This window comes from Primulina eburnea, chromosome 4 (genome assembly GCF_022965805.1).
Source record: "Primulina eburnea isolate SZY01 chromosome 4, ASM2296580v1, whole genome shotgun sequence".
Classification (NCBI taxonomy): Eukaryota; Viridiplantae; Streptophyta; class Magnoliopsida; order Lamiales; family Gesneriaceae; genus Primulina; species Primulina eburnea.
This window is the reverse complement of record NC_133104.1, coordinates 29918441-29933516: the sequence shown is the minus strand read 5'-3', so window position 1 is coordinate 29933516 and position 15076 is coordinate 29918441. Positions and strand designations below refer to the sequence as shown.

The window sequence follows — 15076 nt, the reverse complement described above, 5'->3', positions numbered from 1 at the left end:
ATCAACTTAGCCAATTGTCCGATTTGATTCTCTAACCCCTTTATGGATGCATCTTGATTCTGAAATCTCGTCTCTGTTGCAGAAATAAATTTAGTCATCATTTGCTCTAAATTGGACTTCTCCTCCCGAGGCGGCTTTGGCTTGAATCCTTGGTGCATCCCATATGGTGGACCTCTTTGTTGGCGATTTTGGCTGTTTTGGCCTCCCCACGAAAAGTTTGGGTGATTCCTCCATCCCGGATTGTATGTATTCGAATAAGGGTCATTTCTAGGACGGTTCTGGAATCCCACTTGTTTCACCGGTGCTCCCTCAGGCACATAAATTGGATTGCCATCTTGGCAATCCTGCACGTCATGCTCACCCCCACACTTATCACAGAAAATTTCTTGCAGACGCATAGCCGACCCACTCATGCTCATCCCATCAATCTTTCTATTCAAAGCCTCTAACTGTGCTGAAACCTCAGACAAATCATTAACTTGATGAACTCCAGCACCTCGTCTCTGCCTATCAGACTGAGGATGATAGCTACTCGCAGCCATCTCCTCCAATAACTCATATCCTTCCTCAGCCGTCTTTCTCAGTAAGTTACCACATGCAGCAGAATCTATCATAGTACGGTTAGGAGTAATCAGACCATAGTAGAAAGTTTGAACAACTAACCCAAGCGGTAGCTCATGGTGTGGACATCTCCTCAACAAGTCCTTGTAGCGCTCCCATGCCTCGTAAAGTGACTCGTTCTCATATTGAGCAAACGTAGTAATGTCGGCTCTAAGCTTCATAGTCTTCGACGGAGGAAAGTACTTGATCAGGAATGCCTTTGCCATATCCCCCCATATAGTGATAGACCCTACAGGCAAACAGTTTAACCACGACTTAGCTTTATCTTTCAGTGAAAATGGAAATAAGCGCAAACGAACAGCATCATCAAACACGCCATTAAACTTAAAAGTATCACAAATTTCAAGAAAGTCGGCTATATGAGAATTAGGGTCGTCAAGTGCACTTCCCCCAAATTGAACAGTGTTCTGAATCATCTGGATGATAGCTGGCTTGATCTCAAACTGATTAGCTCGGATGACTGGTCTTACGATGCTTGGACGTGCTCCATCAAGAGACGGCTGTGCATAATCCAACATTGGAATGCGACGTGGTATCTCAACTTGTCTATTGTCACGCTGTTCCTCTCCACGTTCTTGCTCGTGTCTTTCCATCTGTTCTTTGAGTCTTTGTTGTTGTCTTCGACGTCTAGCTGTGTGTTCAATCTCGGGGTCAAAAGGCTCAAGCTTAAATTCGAGTGATCTTCGCATGCACCACCAGAAAAATCTGCAACACAAGGAGAGTATCAAGTAGCAATAAAATAAGTAATGCTAAAGAATTTAAATGAGAAATAAAAAAAAATCGTGAATCAACAGTCCCCGGCAACGGCGCCAAAAACTTGATCGAGCAAAACTTGCACAGTAAATAGTCCCAAAATTTATTTTATAATTGAAAGCTCGATTTAAATATCGCAAGTGCACGATAGTCAAGTTATAATAAACATAAGTGAATACGAGTATCGATCCACAAGGACTGCGTTACACTAATTTTATTTTCAAGTAAAATTCCTTTAGCAACGATAAATTGAGTTGATTATTAAACTAATGTAAATTAAACAATTAAAATGCAAAGAAGATGTGTTCAAGAGAGCAATGATTAAATTGGATTAAATCAAATGAGAAATGAATTTGTTGGGAAATTATCAGTTCACCTACCACTCGTGTTTAACTAACTACACTCGACTTTTACTTGTGCATTCGACGGAATTCCCTAGACTAATTAATATACTCTGTCGAGCTATATTAATACTAATCTTAAACATGCAGTACTCAAGTGTCCTCAAATATTTAACAGTTCAAGATTGCATTACATTCTATGGAATCCACTAGCTTTCATCCGGGTGAACTATCACTATCGACACGTACCCAATTCCGTATATCTACTGAAATTGTAAATCCGTGGTTTATACTGTTTGGTCGTATTGTTAATTATTCTATCGAAATCATTAACAACATGAAATAATCAAAGGAAGTTAGCTAGACTTCGATTGAAACAAGAAAGAACAATAGCATAAACAAATCACTAATAAAAACATCGAGAAATAATGTTAAACAACGAGTACGGGGTAGGATCCCCTCAATTCCCAACAAATCTAGAGTTTTAGCTACTGAAATTCATAACAAAAACCACAATCCATGTACGAAATAAAATACTGAATAATAAAAATACTAAAGATGACGACGGGTGACGGCCACGACGCGTGGAAATCTCGAGGTCTTCGAAATCTCCTTGCTCCTCGCCTTCCTCCCCAGAAAAGTGATGAAAATAATAGTCCCCTGACTGAAAAACGGCACCCCGATCTCGTGTATTAGGTCTAGGTATCTGATAGAGTCCACAAACTTGGAAACAAATCTTTCCAAATCTCGCGTCTCGCTAGGGCGGTCAAAAGTGTCCGCCCTAGCGAGATACTTCGAATAAGTTTCTCGACCATGTCCTTGGTTTTGCTGGGGCGGTCAACTTTGACCGCCCTAGCGAGAGACTTCGAATAAAACTCCTCGGCAAGACTAAAATGCTCGCTGGGGCGGTCACTTTTGGCCGCCCTAGCGAGGTACTTCGAATAAGCTGCTCAATTCCTATCCACTTTTTGGCTCAATTCCTACAAAATGACCACAAACTACACGAGATCAGTCATATGCTACATAATGCTAGAAAAATGCACAATTAAACTAAAATAAACTAATATGATGCATGAATGCGACTCAAAACCAATACTAAAAATACGTAAAATCGAGTCCTATCAGGTTTCTCGCAAATCGAATTCTAAAATCAAGAAGTAAAACTTCCCCTCAATTCTCGATTTTGCTGATTAAGGTTTGTATGCATATATATATATATATATATATACAAAACTCGTGCATGATAGAAACGTGGCATATTCTTGTTCTGCATGACTGGCGCATATGCGCGCTCAAAGTTCGCCAATATGCGCCAGAAGCTTTGCTCGGCTGCTGGACTACTCGCGCATATGCGCGCACATAAGTCGCGCATATGCGCGAGACCTACTGTCTTGTGCCTTCCTCACTCGCGCATATGCGCGCCTTCTGCCGCGCATGTGCGCCGAACTCTCTGCCCTTCTCGCGCATATGCGTCGTTCACATCGCGCATATGCGCCGAGCACTTCCCATGGCTACTGGACACCTCGCGCATATGCGCGAAAATCGTCGCGCATATGCGCGGGGTCTTCTGTCCACTCCGCGCATGGCTCGCGCATCTCGTCGCGCATGTGCGCGTATGGCCTTTCCTTCGCACATAATTCGCGTCTGTTCTCGTCTTTCCCGGTCCACTCCGTTCCGTCTATAATCACTTCAATTAATCAATAAATCATTTCAGATTAATCTCAAATTACGGTAATTATACTCAAATCATTTCAGATTACGGTAATCAAATTCTCGGGCCTTACAGTTGAGGTTTGTTGAGTCAATAGACTCACTAGGTATGATTGATGCAGGTGAGCATGATGCTGATGTTAATGAGGGACTTGATGGTTGATCTTGCTGGACTAAAGGTGCACACAACCCGAGGAACTAGTTTTCCGCAATTAACTACGTTTATGACTTATGCTAAACAATTCGAGTTACTTTTAGGATTTTATGACTTATGATGATTCTGAGAGTTTTTAGAGATGATGTCAGAGTTAAGTTTATTTTTGCAACAATGTTAGGTTAGATTGGTCGACGTTTTACAATGTTATGCTGAATTACTTTCTTTTGGTCTTCAAATAATAGTTGGTTGATTTATTTTTAATTTGTGCAAAAGGATTTTAAAAATATATTATATATAGGTATAGTTCGGTCGAATCTTTTAAATTAAAAAAAAAATCTAGTGCATTTTAAAGAAAAACGAGTAGTGGACGTTTCAGTATTAGCTCTATCGTATCAGCTCTATCCGATGGATCCAGCTATGTATAAACGTGGTACCCGGCGGCTGTCGATATCAGCGACATTATTACCCATCCATTGTGCATAGGCCTCATCATCATCGTATACATATATCGTCAGTCACAACCAGCTCCCATCTTTCAAAAGCATCATCATTTTCATCACTTATCAAAATCATGCATATACGTAATTTTTCCTTAAAAGCAAGCATGCAACATATTTTTCATAATTCATAAAAATCATTCTAGTGATACAAAATCATTTAAATAAAACATGTCAAATTGTGCTCAGGGCGCTGCCAGGACAAAAATCTCGACTCTGGTGCAAAATGACCATTTTGCCCTTGGAAACTCAAAATGACCATTTTACCCCTGTATCTCTAAATTTTAACCCTAAGCTTATCAAACCCTTAAATCATCCCAAAACATGATGTAAACAGTTCCTATACTTAAGATCGAGCCCGTTTCACAACTTACGCGATTAGTTTTTTAAAACTTTGACCGGGGTCACGGTTTTAACCCGAATCAACCCGAAACTTAAACAAATTTTTCCCAACTCAAGACATGACTTAACTCTACCTGATCAGCCTCTAAACCACCATTTCCAAAACCTTTATAACCCACGAAAAAAGATGTTGAAAACTTAATTCCGGTGTTTTGACAAAAAGACTTACCAACTGAACTAAGCAACTGAACTGATCATCAACTGAACACGTCATCTGCTGAATTCAATTAACTGTTCGATACAACTGAAGTTCATTCTCGGCAACTGATTCTTTACCAGCTGATCTCTCAGCTGTACACGTCATCAGTTGAAAGCGACAACCGACAAACAGTACAAATACCTGCAACTAGTAGTGGAACGCCGCATTACAAAATGAACAGTGTACGACTGACAGAGTATATCGACAGTGGCAATAAACGGTTAGAATATTCAAACATTCTTTAATGTTACCGTTGAGAGGAGAGCCTATAAATAGTCGAAGGCAGCAACTGAAGACACCCCCCGACTTTCAGTTATCTTATTTTACTTGCTGTCACGCTGCAAAAATATCTACTTGCATTCAGAAATCAAAGCTCACGCTTATGAGTTATATCAGTAGTATTCAAGACTACTATTCTCGAGCTTAAATAGCACTTTGTAATCTTTGATATATTTTCTAAGTTGTGCTAAGATAAGTTACGATCTGTAAAAGTGTTGCATACTAAGAGTTTCAGTTTTGGCAAAGTGATAAGTCCAAACTGAAGTGGGTCAGTACAGTGTTTTGTATTTGATCAAAGTCTTTTAGTGAATATCCTATCTTCGTGATAGAAGGGGTGACGTAGGAGTTATTCAAGTCTCCGAACATCCAGAAACAAATTGTGGTGTCATTACTTCAGTTGTCATTTTCAGTTAGATACTCTACCTTTCAGTCAGTTTATTTTCCGCAACTGTTTTATTCAGTTTAACTGATTGTTATTGACCGACGGGATATCTAGTTTCAGTTTGTAACAAAACTGAACTCATATTGTCGAAGAATATTTAAATTCGAGCAGTGTTTATTCAACCTCCCCCTTCTAAACACTCTTTATTCGATTAACCGATCCTTTCACAAGACCAAAGACCGCTGGAATTTTTTTGCGCACTAAAACCACGCACTAGCTGTGACTTTCATGCCCAGCCATCGACCCTACACCTAACCGGCTAGGACTAGAGTTGACCCAGACCCTCCTAGCACACCTCAGGACCCTCCTAGACCGAACTATCTCAAGCACACAGCCCCATGCATGCCACATCACATGTACACCCGAGGCACACCCAAAACATACCAACGCGCGACAATCTCCCTTACTTCGATCGATCGGCTCCAAGACTGGTTCCAGCACTGGTCGGGCCTCCCCAGGTCGTGTCTCAGACCCACCAGGCTCTGGTCCATGGCTTGGTTCAGCCCTTGCACCGCCAGCTCTAGCCCTCACCCGAGCTACGCCCCTTAGCATCAACAACTTGGCAGCCCCTTGCAACAATCCATAAAAAACGTGAGCCACAAACATTTGAATGCACTATTTACATGAAAACCTTGCACAAATGAAGCTACAAGATAAACCAACGTTTTCCTCATGCAATAACATATATAACAGCATACCACGGGCGTGAATGAAGAGGAAAAGGAGATACACATGTGCCTTAGCTATTAAACAATCAAAAGCTTGAATCTCTATGCGTGGGACGTGAACTGGAGAGGCGGGCAGAAGCATTAGTTGAAAAGGAACTATGGTCGAGCCTTTGGCTGCTAAAAATTCACGTGGAGGCTGCTAGTGGAGGGTGAGGGACGGCTGCTAGTGTTGTATTAGGTTTAGGTTTAGGTTTAGTGTAGTGTAGTGTTTAAATAATAAAAAAAACACTAATTGGCCCTAAATTGAATTTTAAAAAGATTAAAAGGGTTTTGAGCCCATTAAGCATTAAAAGAAACACAACAAGCCCAATAACACTCCCGAAAAATATTTTATTTTATTACCTTTTAGAAAATATTGTCCGAACCCTCAAAAAGTCTTCAGAATCGTAAAATTTGCTTATCAGTAAAAATATAACCCGACGAGTAAAAATACCCAACCAAGGTTCTTTTTTTTTTGAAAAATACCCTTAAAACACTTCAAATTATTTAACTAAAATTAATCACTCAATAAAAATTATTTTTCATGATAATCACGGGTCTCCGTTCCCTGTTCGAGCGCGAAATGCAACTTAAAACCCTAATGTATGAAACTTTAAAATAATCTTGCAATAAACTCTAACAATGCAATAATCATGTATTAAATGCATAAAAATCTTTAAACACATCTTTTAAATAAGATCCTAGATTGCATACATTCAAGTGACGTAAATCGAATTTCCTGGACCTTACAGTTCTTATTACCAAAACAAATAGTTGATATTGGGAGATGATTGTTGTGTTCTATAAGCACCGTATGTGGGGCACATTCTTCTGAAAGACAAAGAGTCCAACTATAGTCTCGACTTAATTTTTTTTCTTAACTTTATCTTGGTGTTTGTTGCAACATCTCCTCTGACAATTTTCTAACAATTTTATATTTGTACCTCTTATAGATTGGGGTGAGCATTGTATCGGTTAAACCGGATTAACTAACTGAACTGAATTAATTCGAAAATGTAGTTCAACTAATTCAAAATATCGGGTTTAATTTTAAAAAATATTGGTTAAATCGGTCAAATTGATTCCATTTTTTGTTTTCGTAAAAAAAAAATCGGTTATTTTAATTAGTAAATAATTAAATTTTGAATTTTTTATTGGGTTTTACATATAATTTATAATATTTGCTTATGTTTTTAGATTTAATATTTTACGTATTTTTTCATTTTTTTAATTTTTTTAGACATAATTTGTTTTATTATGATAAAAATATGATATCAATGATTATTTATGTATATACCTTCTAATTTCTTTTTTTTTTAAAATCAGTTAATTAAGTTACTGAACGAAATAACCGATTTTAATTCGTTTAAGTTAGTTTGGTTTAGTTAGAAATTCGTTTAGTTTCGGTTTGTTTAGCCAAAAAATCAATTGAATGGGTGTTTTTAACTCAGTTCGATCAATAATCGAATTAACAAAATAATCACCCATACCTACAACACCAACTATACTACCATTGAATTTCCTCTGGTGTTCAAAAACCGCTAGAGCAATCTAATCAATCCACGCTCTAAATGCCTTGATACATTGGTGATCTTCAAAGAGAATCAAGGTAAACAAAGAGCTAGAGAATGTGTGATATTGTGTTATTCTTATATATTTTTTGTACGACATGACTATCTTTTTTGTAAGAACTTTTCAATTATGGTTTAATATTGTGCATAGGCCATAAGTGCAACTTATAAAAACTTAATAGTACCCAAAACAAATACAGAAAAACAGAGATTTGAATTATTGAAATCTGCAAACGTAGATGTAAAAAAGGTGAAGAGTAATTATTTTGGTATAAAAGATGTAGCAGAAGTGGTATCACGGATCTAAAATTGCCGATTTTGATTTTGATGAAAGGTATAAACGAAATCGAATTATGTGATATGACTTCTGGCTCTAAGTTCCTAAAGATTTGGTTTTGTTTTCCGCTTGATCAGTCTTGGAATTATTTGATTTAAAATGTATTTTTTCTAAATTCTATTATACAGTTCGCATTGTAAACTAACTCATTAACTATAATTATTTAATTTATGAATACTTAATTTTTCAATAAAATAAAAATAGAGGTCAAATTTACTTTATATAAATAAAGTTGTTTAAGTATTTTATAAGAGAGAAAATTTATATTAAATTTATGATTTCAGCTACGATTCCAGAATGTTCAAATTCTGGTTCTAATTTCTAGATTTTAGGAATCTAAACCAAATTGTAAGTGATACCCCAAATTTAGCCGGGTCATGGATAAATTCAGCCCGAGTCATTGATGACCCAGGATATTATATGGATAGCCAGAATCAGAGTAAATTTGCAGGAAGGGCGCGTCAAAAATTGGGAAGGTGAATGTCCCGGACATCATCTTCCCAGACTACCAGAGGCCTGGACTCTAGTACAAAGCTCTCGGATGATTTTACCCGGGCTATCTTGATAGGAGTGCCGCACTCGTGTGTTTGAAGATATTGTCTTGATAATCGTTCCTGATAAAATACTGACAACATCTAAGATTACAAGTGGCAAGTAGGCACTGAAAACAAGGTAATCATCACCTTCTTTCCTATACATAGCATGTATGTATTTCATTTGAAAGATTCTGGTTTTTCTTGACATTTAACCACATATATTCACACAGATATTTACACTAGTAGCATTTATTACACTGGTTATCTTCATCCTTCACTTGCTGACGATATCCTAAAATTATGAAATAATAATACTAATCCAAAATATTCAAGCATTTGTTTATTCAATTTTTTTTATTTGGGTTTAAAATTTGAAACAAAACCAAATACTTATTGATGCGATCCGGGTGAATTGGGTAAGTGGAGTCGGGGCAATCAACTGGTTCTGATAAGAGAAAAATGAGCAAGGAGATATACCTTGTGGTGAAGGTATATCTTCGTATAATATGGCTGCAACCGTTTCCTGCAAACAAGAAGATGAACTCGTGGATGGGCGCTAGTCTTTTTGAAGTAAAGCATAGCCCGGAAGAGAGTTTGAGGGCTTATATCTGGAGGTTCAACCGAGTTTCTCTGGATGTCCCCTCTTGTGCACCCGAGAAAAAAATACTGCATTTACTCAGGGCCCACGTGAAGGGGAACTTTTTCGATCGGTAACCAAGAAAGCGCCCGGGGATTTCAACGATCTATTGGCCTGAGCGGAAAATTAAATCAACATGGAGGAGGCGCAGAAGCAAAAGAGGGAGGATTTGAGGAGATATAAGGGCGACCGAGTGTCTAAACCCGAGGATAAAGGACAGAGAAGGGGTAACCCTGAGCATTTTTCTCATCATGTGCCCCTGAAAATCACCCGAGGTTGGGATGTCCAAGAGTGTAGCATCAAACCCGAGAATAAGGATAATGTACCTTTAATAAAGTGTGTTTCCATAGCACAGAAGACTGTCGGACAGTGAAAAGAGATTATGTCCCACCTGCTGTCCCGGGATATAATCAATCAGTTAAGAGGCCAAGATTGCCATCTTGTACAACTCGGCAGTCAGGGCCCAGTGCCCGAGAGGACTCGAGAGATGGCCCAAGTAGGAGGAAGAATTTGGAATCCGAAAGAAAGAAGGACTTACCCCCTATCTTGGGGGTAACAAAAATGATCTAGAGGATCTACTGATGGCGATTCAAAACGGGGAAGGAAGTCAAGTAGTAGAAGAGATTGTATGGAGGTGGAAGGAGGGAGGAGGAGTGAAGTAGTTATGAGCTTTGGCCCGGAGGATCTCAAGGGTGTCGGCCTTCCTCATATTGATGCCTTGTTATCCAATCATGGGTAGCTAATTAAGACATTATGAGGGTCTTCGTTGACTCGAAGCTCTGTGAAAGTCATTTTCAAGGAAGCCCTAGTGCAGATGGATTTGCAAGGGTATCAGTTGGAGCCGATTGAAACAACACTTTTTTGTTTTGCGGGTGATGTTGTGTGCCCAGAAGGAGAGATTATTTTGCCTTTAATCCTTGGTACTGGGAGGGGGGTAAGGAAAAAAGTTATGACTGCTTTCATAGTCATGGATGCACCTTCATCGTACAATATATTCTAGGCCCACCGGCCCTGAATGAATTAAAGGTTGTCGCATCCACGTACCACCAGAAGATAAAATTTCCAGTCAGAAGTCAAGTGTGGGAGGTCCAGGGAGATCAACCTTCTTCTTGGAAATGTTATGTGGAAATGGGGTCAAGGTGGATCAAAAGTAGGAAAAGTGGGAGGGAAAGATGGTGAGCGAAGGTAAGGAAGAAAAGAGAGTAGTGGAGGAAGGGGAGGTTCATTTTGTAGCGGAGGAGGAACAGGAAGTGGTGGAAATTGGGCCAGGCAGGAGGTTTTGGTGACTCGAGATCTTGACTCATCTATCCGGGTCAGCTTATTAAACTGTTTAAAAGCAAATGTTAATGTTTTTGCCTGGTTCCAACAGGAATTGATCAGGATCTCACCCTTGATAGCGGGGCATCATTTGAACATCCTCCCAGGATCTTAACCTATTAAGCAGAAAAAGAGATACTTTGGTCCTGAAAAGGACAAAGTGATTGATGTACAGGTTCGAGATCTATTACATGCTGGTCACATTCGAGATGTGCAATTTCCTACCTGGCTTTCGAACGTGGTGTTCGTTCCAAAGGCTACCGGGAAGTGGAGTATGCGTGTTGATTTTAGAGATCTCAATAAGCCTTGCCCCAAATATCATTATCCCTTGCCCCAGATTATTGACTAGCTGGTGGATTCCTCCTCGGGATATGAACTTCTCAGTTTCATGGATGCTTACCAGAGGTACCTTTAAATCCTCCTGCCAAGAACGATCAAGATAAAGCCAGCTTCATTACGTCGGGAGGTAAATTCTGTTATATTGTCATGTCTTTCAGATTAAATAATATCGGGGCTAATTATCAATGAATGATAAACTTTAAAGGTTTTAAATTCCTAAAATCACCAAATGAATAAGTTTGGATTTAAAATGCTAAAAAACTAAATAAATCATTTAAAATGCCCCTTTCTAACTTAAAATAAAATACCGCATTTTAAAATTACCAAAAACGTCGTCGGTCTCTATTTCTTGATCCTGCATTGAATAATCGCCTGAAACATGAAGCTTGAGAAACATTTTAACGTGCATCACATAGATATAAATAATTTAAAATAATGAAATTTCATAAATCAAGCAGCGCAAAACTCATGTTAAAATTAAATAAATGCTTTAATTAAATACATGAGTTTTACGTATGCTGAATTTGGGCTCTACATATTGCCCTTTTGATCAATGAGGCATGGATATTGTGGGACTTTCCCAGTTGCCCGAGCTCAAAAGAAATTTCTCCTGGTAGCAGTCGATTATTTTCCCAAATGGGTAGAAGCCGAGCCCCTGGCTAGGATTACTGAGAAGGAAGTATTGAAGTTTCTGTGGAAGAACATAATATGCATGTTTGAGGTCTCCAAGAGACTAATTTCAGATAATGGAAGGCAGTTTCAGGGAAAAGAGATCACGTCCCGATGCCAAGAAATGAAGATCACTCAGTCTTTCACTTCTGTTGCTTACCCTCAAGAAAATGGTCAGAGAGGTCGTAAACATAATTATTGTACAAGCCTTGAAAACTAGACTACAAGGTAAAGAAAAAGATTGGGTGGAAGAATTACCTAGTGTTCTCTGGGCATACAAGACTACTCCCTGAGCACTTACTCAAGAAACCCCTTTCAATCTGGTGTATGGTTCTAAAGAGGTTCTTCCTGTTGAAATTGGGCAATCTTCTGCCCGGGTAGAATATTACCCGGATAACAATTATCATAAACGGGCAATGGAATTAGATCTGTTGGAGGATAAGAGAAACCGGGATATAATTCAAATGAAAGCTTACCGAAGCCAGGTTATGAGAGCATACAACAAACGAGTCCAGGTCCAGGACTTTCAAATAGGAGATCAAGAGCTGAAAAAATTCAATACAACTGAGGATGTTGGTAATTTAGAATCTCGGTGGGAAGAACCTTTTAAGATCATTCGGAGAGTTAGCTCGGGAGCATTCTATCTGGAGAATGCTCAGGGACGCCCTCTTAAAATAACCTGGAATGTATTTCATTTGAAAAATTATTACGCTTAAAAATGTATCTATTATTCTAAGACATAATGCATTTCTCTTCTTCACAGAAAAAGAATAGAATATTATATCTAAACCCAGGAGGTACAAGGCCTTGGCTAATCTCTAAGTCCTGGGATCTGTTCTCGGGCCAGGGATCCGTACCCTAGTTATTAATAAGCCCATCATTAGAGTAGGTTTCGTCGAGCCAAATGTTGGCCCAAGGTTCAGATTGAAACTCAAAGTGTAAAAAATTTTATTTTAATAATTTTTGAAATTAATATTTTGGCATATCTTTATCTGTATACTCATGCTTGTTTCATAGATAAAGTCATTAAATATACAAATAGTAGAAAGAATATGAGATGCTCATACGATGAGCATCATGAAACTTATATTTGGAATACTGTATATTCTAAACAGTTAGTTCCTAGTCGATTCAGTCGCCGTTAAAAAAGATATAGGCCGCTCGTGAAACGTCCTGATCTTTTTATTTCTTTAAAAGTACTATTTTTTTTTTCCAAACACTCAACTCTTGGCCCTGTACATTTACCATATGAAAATATTTTTATAAAATATTTTGCCATTTGAAATAAAACGTCGACCGACTAGCATTTAAAAATCAACTGCAAGTAGTCATAAAATGAAATCATAAATCGTTTTACCAAACCTAGAAGGCAAGAAATGTTGAAAAGTGTAGCCCTTACTACCTCTCAAAACTCTCAAAAACATAAATAAAATGTCGTAAAAATCTTTAACTTAAAATCATAAACTTAAATGCGGAAATAGAAGCGCTGGTCCTCGGGTTGTGTGCACCGACAGTCCAGCAAGTCACTCGTCAAGGCCTCCAACATCATAATTATTAATATCACCTGCATCAACACACCTAGTGAGTCTAAAGACTCAACACGTCCTATCTTTGATAACAAGTAATACGTAATACGGTTAACATATAACAGTGAAAAATACTTATACTTAAAATATCATTTTCATGAAGATGCATAAACTTAAACTTAAGCATTTTCGTAAACATTTTCATGATGCCTAAAAACAATTTCATAAAACATAAACGTATTCATATTCATATTCGTATTCGTGTTCATGTTCGTTTCTGTTGAATTCAGATCGTGATTGTGACTCGTATTCTTAATCTTAATGGGCGATGGATCCATCTAGAAAACCACAGTACTGGGCGGCGGGGACACCAGCAACACTCTCACCGGTCAACTGGGCCTTGGCCTACGTATTATCATATTCGTATTCGTATCACGTATTCGTATTCGTATCCGTATCCAAGGAAACACGATCGTCGGGCTTCCACTGAGGACCATAACCCTCACGATATTTCCAACATATTCAGTAGTCACAATCTCTTCACATCCTTCAACATGTTATCATCACTTAATAAAAATCATGTATATACATATCGTTTTATTTTTTTTTTGAAACCAAGCATGCAACATATCTTTTAAATGTCAAAGATTAATTCATAAAATCCATGAACATTTAAAATAAACGTTTTAACATCTTAAAAATTCATAAACATTTAAAATTGACATATTAACATATAAAAAGTCATAAACATCCATAATCATTGAAAATAATCATATTAGCATATAAAATAGCATTTAGGACACTGCCATGACGTTTACTAATTTCTAAGTGTAAAAAGACTGTTTTACCCCTAGACGTAAAATTTCCCGTTTTAGACATTTTCTTAATTTCATTGACTCTAACATGTCCCAAATAATTATTTAAGCTTACGTGAATTTTTTCATAATTTTATTTGGCTTACATGTTAGACTTTTTCAATTATCTTTTCTTAATTGTTTTAACGGTGTTTTAATCCCGAAAAATACCAACCTTTAATATAAAATTCCCAAATCAAAAACTTAGACTTATAATAATTATTTAAGCTTAAATAAAATTTTTTCATAATTTTGTAAAGCCTAAAATTAGGCTTTTCAATTAACACGTTAATTAGCGTTTCGTGCGGCGATTAAATCCCGAATAAATCCAAAACTCGTTATTTTGATCCCAAATTTTTAACATAACCTTTTTATGATTTATTCTACCCATCCAAGTCATGAGCCACCCCCGTGGACCCATGGAATCAATTTTGGCTTAATTAATCTCGTTTTTGACCCTTCGACGAACACACCGAGCCATCTCCTAATTTACCCGAGCCACGCCCGAGCCACCTTGAACCAAAACCTAGCCAACCCATCTAGGAACCTTTCAGACCAAGCCCAGTCCGAATAACCAGCCCTGGCCCGACCAGAAACCTGCTGGAAACTTGACCCATTTGCATGTATGTGTACGTGAGGTATCCTAGCTTCATTAGGAATCCTTGCTAGCCTAGGGCTCTTCCAGCCGAGCCACCACCTAGCCCACCTAACCCTGACCATCCCTGGACCACGTCCAGACCAGCCCAGCCCCTGGAACCTGCGCACGAGCCACCTGAAGAAGGCAGCACCTGTGCGTGACTCTAATGTGCAATCCTCACGTTCTTGTTGCTAGGCCTCTAACCATCGAACCACCCCTTGAACCATCATGATGTGCACTCACTTAGGACCCCTAGGAGTCGACCTGACCCAGCCCAGGCCCCCTGGACCGAACCCACGAGCCTCTGCAAACCAGCACCAGCCTGCGTGTGTTTGGGAGCATCTCGGGTAGGAGTCCATGGTGGATAGGACTCCTCCCAGCCCTTAATTCGAGTCCTAGCATGGACTAGGGCTCTTCCCTTGACTCACCTACGGACATGGCTAGCCCCTGGTCCCAACCGAACCAAGCCCCAACCCCTTACACTTAAAGACCGAACCCCTTTAGACCCAATGACAGCAGCCTGGTCCCATCATGTTTTCTTTCTC

At 38.7% G+C, this 15076-nt stretch overlaps 1 protein-coding gene and 1 non-coding gene across 2 annotated transcripts; both read left to right on the top strand.

The window, feature by feature from the left end:
• Window positions 1–672: 672 nt before the first annotated feature.
• LOC140831286 (small nucleolar RNA R71) lies at window positions 673–779 on the top strand. Its single transcript, XR_012117857.1, has one exon. It is a non-coding gene; the product is annotated as a small nucleolar RNA R71 (small nucleolar RNA).
• A 10619-nt stretch (window positions 780–11398) lies between these two features.
• On the top strand, window positions 11399–12230 carry LOC140830185 (uncharacterized). Its single transcript, XM_073193471.1, has 2 exons — window positions 11399–11696; window positions 11821–12230. Exons 1-2 carry the CDS (start codon window positions 11399–11401, stop codon window positions 12228–12230), a joined length of 708 nt encoding a protein of 235 aa, XP_073049572.1.
• Window positions 12231–15076: the final 2846 nt, after the last annotated feature.